General features: G+C 44.3%; 1 protein-coding gene across 1 annotated transcript in view; it reads left to right on the top strand.

The window, feature by feature from the left end:
* CPM (carboxypeptidase M) overlaps positions 1–9,651 on the top strand; it is a 34,312-nt gene extending 24,661 nt beyond the window's left edge. Inside the window, exons 3-8 of the mRNA XM_009870387.1 lie at positions 5,541–5,713; positions 6,400–6,584; positions 6,827–6,997; positions 7,803–7,955; positions 8,991–9,139; positions 9,396–9,651. Coding sequence (XP_009868689.1) covers positions 5,541–5,713; positions 6,400–6,584; positions 6,827–6,997; positions 7,803–7,955; positions 8,991–9,139; positions 9,396–9,629 — 1,065 coding nt within the window. The 3' untranslated portion in view covers positions 9,630–9,651. The remainder of the gene's footprint in view (positions 1–5,540; positions 5,714–6,399; positions 6,585–6,826; positions 6,998–7,802; positions 7,956–8,990; positions 9,140–9,395) is intronic.
* The last annotated feature ends 863 nt before the right edge of the window (positions 9,652–10,514 follow it).

Below are 10,514 nucleotides of genomic sequence, written 5' to 3' on the forward strand. Positions count from 1 at the left end.
ATCAACCCTTTTCTCCTAATCATGCACTTCTGATCACTCTTCTTTAGAGTTAATAGTCTTTTGCCTCTTACATTATGTGAAGCTGAGCCTGTACTGGTAGGCTTGAGCTAGCCTACATGAAAGGATGTGTTTATCTACCTGACTTACCTTGTTATCTGAGCTAGAGCAACTAGACTGGTTTTCATCTCATCATAGACGTAGCCACAGAAGGATTTCCTGAGATATGGTGACTTACTAGGGCTTGGGTAACCGAGGACTGGGGTAGGTTTATTTGATAAATATAATTGAGGTTTGGAGGAAAAAAAAAGTTAAAAAGGCAACAAACTAACGAGTCTTGTGTAGAAGTTCTCCCTCTTGCTTCCAAAGTAATTAATAGAAGCTGCATTTACACTATCAAAATGCCACTATAAAAAGGTGAGTTTTTTTAATCAGCAGGTTTGTCAAAAATAGTGTGTCCACATACCACACAATCTACTCTGGGAATTTTCAGCACGTATTCCTGTGTCCTTTTTACTATGCAATATAGTGTGGAAGGGAAACAAGTATGTGTTGTAGAAAAGAGAATTTAAAAAGAAGTATATCCTTTATATCCTGTTTTCTACCTGGCTTCAGTATCAGCTGACTTGATGTAGATAAAGAATGTCAGAAGCACCAGAGATTTCAAAATTCAAAGCAACCAAGTGTATTTGCTGACAACAGACTTTTTTTTTTTTTAAAAAAAAAAAAAACAACCAAAACAAAAAAAACTCAACAACACCCTACCACCTGGATGCTGCTGAGTTCTCTTTCAACACAGGTAGGGCTGCTGCCTCACCTCAATTACCTTCTTCCTTATCTTTACTCCCACTCTTCCGAGTGGTAAAAGTCATGTATTTCTCAGCCAGGTGAAGCCTGAAGCCTGTGGAATTTATCCAGGTGGTAACATCTTATGCCAGTTGCCAGTTCAAAAGCAAACTTTATGTTCCCTTTTCCTTCAGTTCCCCGTCACACGTGGTGGTTCTCATATTTCCTTAGTGCTTGCTGCTATAGAAATAATTGGATATGTGCCAAACAGCATTTGCACTGTCACTTTGATATATTTTAGTAAAGGAGGCCAAACACAGTGAGGTGTGTCACAGCTGTTCGTAGTAATTAGGGCTGTACAAGTGTTAAATGCCACACTTACGAGATCTTTTTTAAGTGGTAAACCAGGATGTACTTACAGTTTCTGTGCTCCAGTTTTGCTTCCTTAGATGGGGTTGTGGTTGGTGTGCTGAGCTGGGTCTGTAGGGCAGTGAGGGCTGGAGGAAGGAGACTGGCGAGACCACGTTGCTCTGAAACTGGTCCTACCTGATGGTTTGGATTGTTCTTTCAACACAACTTTAAAAACTGGGCCGTGTTGGAGGAAATAATTTCAATCATGAAAATGGGCAGAGTCTATCCACCCATAGTCCCATGGTATTAGGCCTCTATCATGTGGTAATAAAAATGTTTTTAAGAACAGAGGTGCTGCAGTACAGTGTCACGGTGCAGGTGCAATTGGAACTAACCTTAGTCTTTTAACTGGCTGCCACAAGGACTTCTTGAGTAAGCCCTTCAGTAGATGAGCAGGGTGCTGACCCAGCCGTGCCAGAAGCAATAGTCAGCAAGTTCAAGGGGTATGTCTACAGAAGCAGCAGTCACACCCTTTTTTTTTTTTTTTTTTTTTGTGGTGTTGATCCATGCCCTGACACACATGTACGTCCTCATTCCGAACTTCCCCTGAGGATCCCTGAGAGCCTTGCCTTCTGCCATTCTCCCTTTGGGGCACAAAAGGCAACAGAGCTGAAAGTGCACAGTGAAACTTAAATGTCTAAGTCTAACCCTAGAGGTTTGGGGAAAGGGCTTTCCTTTACGGTTGTGTCACCTCTCCTCTGAGCTACAACAAAACAACCACCTGGGCCTTGCCCTGGGGATACTGCGATTAAAACCAAATATTCATCGTGGTGTCTCAAAGGCCCAGAGCACATAAAAGCTGTCCCCTGCTCTCTGCATCTTTGTGTTAGGCTAGAGACGGGTTAAGGTGTCTGTGCTTGACTTTACTGTCAGCAACCTTTCTCCACTGTGTCTGGATCCTTTATTTGAAGTTCTAAAGTAAAAATAAATGTCTTGTAATTTTCTCCACCAGTACAGCTGACCTCTCTAGTGACAGAGTAAAGCTTGGCTGGGCAGCAGATGCCTTCCAAGGACTTGATCAGAACTTGAGCTGTTTTTTCCTGGAAACAAGAACTTTCCCTTTCCCTCTCCTCAAACACCTCCAAATGTGCTTTCTCAGGAAACACAGGGTACTCTGGACCAAGTCAAAATCAGCCCTCTGTCACCCCACCAAAACAGAATGGTAATAAATACACTCTTCCCCCGTCGAGGAATGATCAAATACCAACTCTCTGTGATAGAAATTAGCTGAATTGTTTAATGTACCAAGTACTCGGGTACAACAATAGCTGTACAAGGAATCCTACAAAATAGAGTTTGTTTTTAAAATGCTGTATATGTAAGTAAGTCTGGGATTAAGTGCAAAGAAGGTAGTCGATGAAAAACTGGTTGTCTTCCATTCTTTATAAACATTGTCCTTTTCTACCATTGCCTCTTGCTTTTCTTTATCTTTTTTCCACCTTCTTGTTCCTCCTTCTCTACCCTTTCTTTTCTCAGTGTCTTTTTGTAAGGCACTGAAGGAAATTACGGTGGAAGCAGAGGCACTTTCCCAGAGAGCAGCCCAGTCTTGTCTGTAGTTTGGCTATCTCTGTGGTAGGCCTGTTCTTGCTGCTTCTGAGTCCCCTAGCTTTATCTCTCATGCCCAGGGCATCTCTCTGACTTCTCTTCCCGTCCTTTTTTTTCCCCTGACTCCATGTGCTTCCTAAGATGCCTTTCACCCAGAGCTGGAACTGAGCTGCCTGTACAAGACAGGTTCTGTTGCATCCCTTTTTAAATTTCACAGAGTAACTTGGTCAAACCTAGCAAGCCATCTGCTTTCATGTACTCAGGTGCTGTTCTGAAAGCTGCTGGCTATGGAGTAAATCAGGTGCCTTTCTCCCGCCTTGTCAAAGCCCATTTGCTGTCAAGCCTGGAAAAAGAGCCGCTTAGTTACTGGCACAGTGTGTGTATTTGTGTAACGCAGCTTCCCCAGGTAGATTACTGGATGGTGGCTTGCAGGAGCTGACAGGCAAGGGTTAGAAAACTTAAGAAGAAATCTGCTGGGGGGTAGCATGGAAAGAAATCCTTCTTTTTCCCTGTACAAACAGCATGGCAGAACTGCTTGGCTGCCAACTTGGAGACCATGGCTGTGCTCAAGTATGTCACTTAAAACCATGTCACCTGCCATGTAGCAGAGTCACGTTTGGCACTATGTTGTGGTTTTTTTTCTTCTGCAATAAACAGCAGTTTCCAGCTCGCTGGGAAGATGTGGTTTCATCCCAACCTGAACAGGAGTTATGTCCAGGCCTCCCTGCCCCATTGTGTACTGGCCTAGCTCCTGCAGGCAGAGCTCCTGTGGGATGTTCTCTGTATTGCTGCTCACCTTAACATCCAGAGCAGGATTTGCCACTTAAAATGCACCAATGTGGACGTTCAGCAAGGTATTAGTGCAGCAAGTGGCCAAGAAGGCCAACAGCATCCTGGCCTGTATCAGGAATGGTGTTGTCAGCAGGAGCTGAGATGATCGTTCCTCTGTACTCGACTTTGGTGAGGCCTCACCTCAAGTGCTGTGGCCGATTTTGGGCCCCTCACTACAAGAGGGACATTGAGGTGCTGGTGAGGATACAGAGGCAGGCTGCCGAGCTAGTAAAGGATTAGGAGCATGTGTCGTACAAGGAACAGCTGAGGGATCTGGGGCTGTTTAGCCTGGAGAAGAGGAGACTGAGGGGAGACCTCATCGCTCTCTACAACTACCTGAAGGGAGTTTGTAGAGAGGCAGAGGCTGGTCTGTTCTACCTATTGGTGAGTGATAGAACAAGGGGAAATGGCCTTAAGTTGTGCCAGGGAGCGTTCACGTTGGATATTAGGAAGAATTTCTTTACTGAGAGGGTTGTCAGCCATCGGAACAGGCTGCCCAGGGAGGTTGTTGTGTCGCCATCCCTGGAGGTGTTTAAGAGACGGGTGGATGTTGTGCTGAGGGACATGGTTTAGTGGTGTTGATAGGGCTGGGACAAAGGTTGGACTTGATGATCTTGAAGGTCTCTTCCAACTGAAACTCTTCTATGATTCTAAGTAGCTGTGGAGAAATATTCCTTTCCCCCTGCCTGATTTCACCTCCCTTTTACATTAGCCTGTACAAGTCTGAGAGCAGGGTCATGTTTATCTGAGACACCAGGTTCATCCAGTAATGCCACCCTATATTCCTTACTTCAGGGGGAAAGAAAAAACAAAAAAAGCTCTTTGCAATATTTCCACTTTAGTGATGCAAGACTCATTCTAAAAGATACAGCTCTGAATTAGAGCCTGCAGTGGTTCGCCAGGCTTTGTTCTTGGAAATAATTTATCTCCAGAGCACATCTGGTTGCGAGTCTTGATCTGTTCCCATCACAGCCAGGGCCTAGAAACCCTACAGCACCCTTGAGGCGTGGGTCACAGTGCTATAGGAAATGCCCCTGGAAAGTGTGGTCCACTGAACGCCAGAGCAGTGGTTTCTGGGGTAGAATAGGATTGTTCTTAACTCGCTGTAGCTGAAACTTGCCTCTATTTTGCCTGAAATCTGGTAGACTAAAGGGAGATGTCCTGCCAGCTTTCATGGTCTATACATACTTACATGAACAAAAATATGTCTTTAGCTTTTTCTCTGCCATTACTTTATCACTGATCCCAAGTCTGCATCCAAATTACTCTCGATCTGTTTTTCTAAGGATTTATAGATACCTTCTTGGTTTCCCCAGCACCTCTATTCATGGCATTACAACAAAGCAGTGTAATAGCAAATATAGCAGAAGAGTCTATGGGGCCTCTCTTGATCCTATTAACGTTGATTTCCTATAAAAGAGGTTCAACAAGAGAAAAAAAAACCTGCTTTGTAGCACCCTGGAAAACATGGAAGGTGTCTTCTTCTTTCCTTCCTTTTGACCCATCGCTGCCAAGCGGTGATTGATGCCCAGCGCCGATGTGTACGTGCAGTGCCCAGGGTCACTGGGGCAGCGGCATGGCCTGGACTCTGTTGTGTGACTGAGGTAACGCAGCGGTGTGTTTCCAAGCACAAGTGGTCTTTAACAGGCAGCCCGCACAGTTTTGGGTTTTGGTAATGAGACTGCACCTTACCCATGCAGGATTTAAGCAGCGCAGCTGACGTGGTCAGCTTCCCACTACAGAAAAAGATCTCATTGACATGGGTTTAAAACCCTTTCGAAAACTCACCACTGGCTCCTTTCATCTATTAAGTATATTTAGGGGAGAGCATGAAACAAAATAATGTTGACCAGAATATTCTTGTATGTCTGTGTAATCCAGTAAGAAAAGCCTGTAGGTGGAAGGTTTGTGGGTCTTTTTTTTTTTCTTCTATAGCAGACTTAAAATAAGATCTATCCTTCTTTATACAGACTGTTGGGAGAGAAATCTTGCTCCATTTGATAGACTTCCTGGTGACCAACTATAAACGCGACCCAGTTGTTACCCGGTTACTTAATAATACCCGGATTCATATCATGCCAACAATGAATCCTGATGGATTTGAAGCTACAAAAGTCCCTGATTGTTATTACACACGAGGAAGGTAAGGGTGGCTTTGGAAAGCGGGATTGGGGAAAGGAAATCGGTCAGGAGTACTAATCAGCGATAGCCAAGAGGCTGAATCATAGCTGGTGACGAGGATAACCCAGCATTAGGGCTAATTCTGGCTTGTGCTGAAGACCCACAGTTACGGCATAAGAGTTTTTGGAAGGCTGAGTAAGGCTGGTGTTTACATGTGGTGTGGCTAGAGAAAATCAGTCAGAATGGTGTGATGATCTAACCTTTTAGGCAGGAGACCCAGACTGCAAATAGAAGCACAACTACCTATTTAGACCTTTAGGGCGCTACAAAAAAAGGAGGAAATCTCCACCCACGGGGATCTGTCTTTTTCTAATTCACCTGTTGTTCTAATTCACCTGTGTGTAGGTGTGCGCGTGCTATAGGCATGTTAAATATTATTCACCTTTTCCACCTGAAATACAATAGAACTGGTTTATTGTGCCCTTTGAAAATTCCAGTGCTGCCAGAAGGCAAACTGAAGTCCATCTTCATGGAATCATAGAATGCATTGGGTTAGAAGGGACTTTTAAAGGTCAAATTAATGCTTGAGAAGATTTGCAGTGGTCATCCTGCCTGTTTCCTGAAGACACTAGCACACCACAGATCTGAAGTCCTGGGAGGCTGGCAGTGTGGAAAAACAGCGATGGGAGTGTCTTTTCTCTTTCTAAGGTACAACAAGAACGGAGAAGATCTGAACAGAAACTTCCCTGATGCCTTTGAAAGTACCAACGCTAGCATTCAGCCAGAGACTCAAGCAGTAATGAACTGGATAAAAAATGAAACATTTGTCCTTTCAGCAAACTTGCATGGGGGTGCCCTGGTTGCCAGTTACACCTTTGATAATGGTAACCCAGGTAAGCTGGTGACAAACTCTGTTCTGTACAGCTGGTGTGGTTTAGGAACATTAGCCATACCAAAGCAAAATTTGTAAGGATTTCTGCAAGTTTTTTTCCAGCTTTTGAGCTCGGATGACTTTGATAAACCTGATCAAAAATCGCTTCCTGGTACGGCTATTGGCGAGAGATCCTGCATGTAAGCCAGCACCGTGTGTTTTCCCAGCAGTGAGAGTTAGGTCACGGTTATCTTTATTCTGCAGTTACCGGCTCTTTGGAAGGCTATAGCAGGTCTCCAGATGACGATGTCTTTATTCATCTGGCAAAAACCTATTCTTTGAATCATGCCAGCATGTACAAAGGGACTGGGTGTGACAACAGACAAACCTTCCCAGAAGGCATTACCAACGGGTATTCTTGGTACCAGCTGGAAGGTAAGAATGGCAGTGATTTATTTATTTTTTTTTTTTCCCAGCTGCTTCAGCTGTGACATTCTCACTTTTTCCTGGCATCTTTGGTGAAGGGCTCTGATTTTGCCCAGAATGGAGGGCTGAAGAGGGCTGTAAGCGAACGCATTCACGTGGATTCTCTGAACAGGCCCTGGGTGTTTGCTGACTCTCCCAGTGAGCAATTGCACAAGTGAGCGAGGCAGTCTGTGCTGCCCGGCTGCTCCTGCACCCTTTCTTAAGGCCTGTGTAGCTGTGTAGGTTGCACGCGCTGGTGTGGCATTAAGGTCTTGTCCTTTCAGAAAGAAAACCAATCTTCTGTACATAGATAATCCTATTTTTGAAATATATGTTCTCATTACTGTCTACGTGTAGCCAAACAGAATATGGGTCCTGTGTACTGCAGCCCTGCGTGTCGTTTTCGTAGTCTGAACTCAAAGCCTTAAAAGGCTCTTAGGATGGCTTTGGCAGTGACAAATTCTATGCCAGCCTGTGACTTTATCTGCCCCTGTTTAGTTAGGAGTGCTTGAATGAATTGAAGTCCAAGACCCACTCTTCCTCAGCCATAGTAGTCATCATTCCCGAAATGCGGCTGTGCTTTAGGAAAAAACACTCTACAAGTTGGTTTTCCACAGGAGGCAGTCAGTACAAGTGTGCCATTGAGGAATAATTCATCTGATTTACTGTTCTTACAGGTGTGATGCAAGTGCCAACAGTTTAACTCTTCCGTCTGTCTTCTAGCTTGAACTTGGTGTTTCTTTGCAGCTGAACACTGTTTTATTTCACTTTTAAGGTGGAATGCAAGATTACAACTATATCTGGGGACAGTGCTTTGAAATTACCCTGGAGCTGTCATGCTGTAAATATCCTCCAGAAGACCAACTGGAAAAGTTCTGGAGAGACAACAAAGTTGCTCTGATCGAATATATCAAGCAAGTACACCTAGGTGGGTCTGGGAGTGGGGAAGGGAGCTAAGGGTGAGGCCAGGCTGGCGAGAGAGCACGAACTTCTTGGCAGCGTGAGTCAGTGTCGGAGCTCACAGGTGAGGAGCCCTGGCATGAACTCGGGAGCCATTGCTTCTGCGTAGCAAGCGCTGCGAGGCCAGGGGTGGGTAAGTGGAGGAGAGCTCACAGCCATGTCAGGGGCAATGGGCACTGCTACACCTGTGCCGCAAACGTGCTGGGGCAGGAGCAAGGCACAGGCCCCTTGGGTGGTGTTCCCAACCCCCCGCCCAGCAAATCCACTTTCCTGAGCAGCCTCACAGCAGTCATTTATTTCAAAAGTTTCTAAATGTAGGCGTGTACGTACGTACAATGTATCATACAAGGGTCTTTACTGCTTGGATGTTGTATTTTTATAAGGCTTTTCTGGGTGTGATCATGACTTCACAGTTGGAAGAGAGCCACTGCGTAGTGCAGCAGTGATATTTCACAGTGAGCTGAAGGTTTCACACAAATCTGTTGCTTATCTTGCTTTTTGTTGCCCAGGATGTCTGACTGCTGTTTTATCTTTCAAAGCAGCAGTGGCACTAAGCAAAGCAGTGCATGCAAATGTAGGCAAACTCCTTTGTGAGCAGACTTTGTTGCCACTCTGCCATTGGGAGATACTAGATAAGAGGCTGACCTATTTTAAGTTAAATAACAAGAAAAAAGAAAAAAAAAATCAAACCAGTATTGAAGATTGAAGCCCTTTGGCACAAGACACATACAGTAATTATATATAATGCTTTTAGCATGTGGTTTAGAAGCAGAGATTACATTGCTGCTTTCTAACTTAATGTGAAGGTAAACTATTAACAACAACAAAGGATTTTCGGTTTTAATTCCCTTCAGTAAGTGACTAGTGTTATTATTAGACGTGCTCAGAAGCAATGAAATAGCCTTTGAGCACATTCAGCAAGAAAAGAATCTGACTTTCTCCAAGAAGGAGGCTCACCACAGCCACAGGCCTATGATCTTCCTCTCCTCTCCTGTTTTCACAGGTGTCAAGGGTCAAGTTACTGATAAGAATGGGAATCCTATTCCAAATGCCATTGTGGAAGCCGAAGGAAGGCCTCATGTCTGCCCCTACAGAACAAATGAGCACGGAGAGTACTTTCTCCTCCTTTTGCCTGGGACGTACGTGATCAATGTAAGCGTGTGCCCTTACTAAATTATTGCCTCTAATTGCATTGAGTTCCCGAGCACAGTGAGACTGTGTCCTTACAGACCCATGAGCTGAACCTGCTCAAGTCATATACAGGAGCTATAAAGATTCTTAGCAGACTTAAACTGTTTAGTTTTTGCTAGACACCCAAAGCATAAACAAGCACATCAGACAACAGCTGTTTCACAGGTTAACTCAAATATTTCCACCCAAGTAAGAAAACTTTTGTGTTTGCTCCTAGGCCACTGTACCGGGATATAAATCGATGCTGAAGACAGTGGAAATACCCGACAACACTGGTAACTTCAGTGCTTTGAAACATGATTTCTTGTTCCCAGACGTCTCTATCCGATCAAGAGGTGTTTCGTGCCCCAAAATTCCACTCTACCAAGAGCTCCAACGGGCTTCGGCTGCAGTAAAACCAACTCTACACATCTTGGTTTTAATGATCGTTATGCTTGTCATTTTCAAATAACGTCAGGAATGGCGTGACATGGCAAGGTAGAAATCTTCCTGCACAAATGTGGCTTTTCAGACAAGGAATTGTATATGCAAAAGAATGTATGTTTTTATATAGCAAATTCTCAGATTTACATTTGTGTTTATTGTATTTTGTAAAATACTGGCCCGACAATCGAATGTTTTACTTGAATTATAATAGACCAGTATATTTTTCTACATAAGTCTTTTACTCTAAAGAAGTTCTGTACTCTGGAGATAACTGTAGGATTTCAATGCAGAAAGTACGAACCCAGTCTGAAGAATTTGCCTGAGTTCAAAAAAGGTCGAGGAATTGTGCTACGGATGTTTCATGGGAGCTCAGGTTCATCACTGAACCAGCAGTTAATGTGCCCCACACAGCTGTAACCAATTAGCTCAGTCCTAATTTCTCACAATAAAGCCACTGCTGTAAATGAGGAATTGCATTTTCATGTACGCTTTCTTACCTGGACAGATGACGCTGCTCAGGGCTGAAATAAGGTGAAGACCAGTAGCACAGAGACGGTGTGAGGCGAGAAGATGGCAACGAAGCGTAAGGATGTGCCGAAGGGCCATGTTGCTGGCAGCCGGCTGAGCATCTGTGCCACCGGGCAGAAACGAGTAACTCGGGTCTGAAAAAAGTGATCCCCTAAGATGGTTGTTGAAAACAATGTGGAAATGGGCATTGACAGCTTTATACTGTTGCTTTTATCTATTTTGTTTACTGAAGTGAGTATGGAACCAAAATTCAGGGGGTTGGTTTTTAAATTATTTTTTAAAATCTGAATAGTTGTAGCAATGGCTGTAGCGTGTGAAGTAGGTGTCACAGCCCCGTCGCTGCGCTGGTCGGACTGTGTCTGACCCCGAGTCAGGCTGGCAG

Source organism: Apaloderma vittatum, unplaced genomic scaffold, assembly GCF_000703405.1.
Source record: "Apaloderma vittatum isolate BGI_N311 unplaced genomic scaffold, ASM70340v1 scaffold10455, whole genome shotgun sequence".
Classification (NCBI taxonomy): Eukaryota; Metazoa; Chordata; class Aves; order Trogoniformes; family Trogonidae; genus Apaloderma; species Apaloderma vittatum.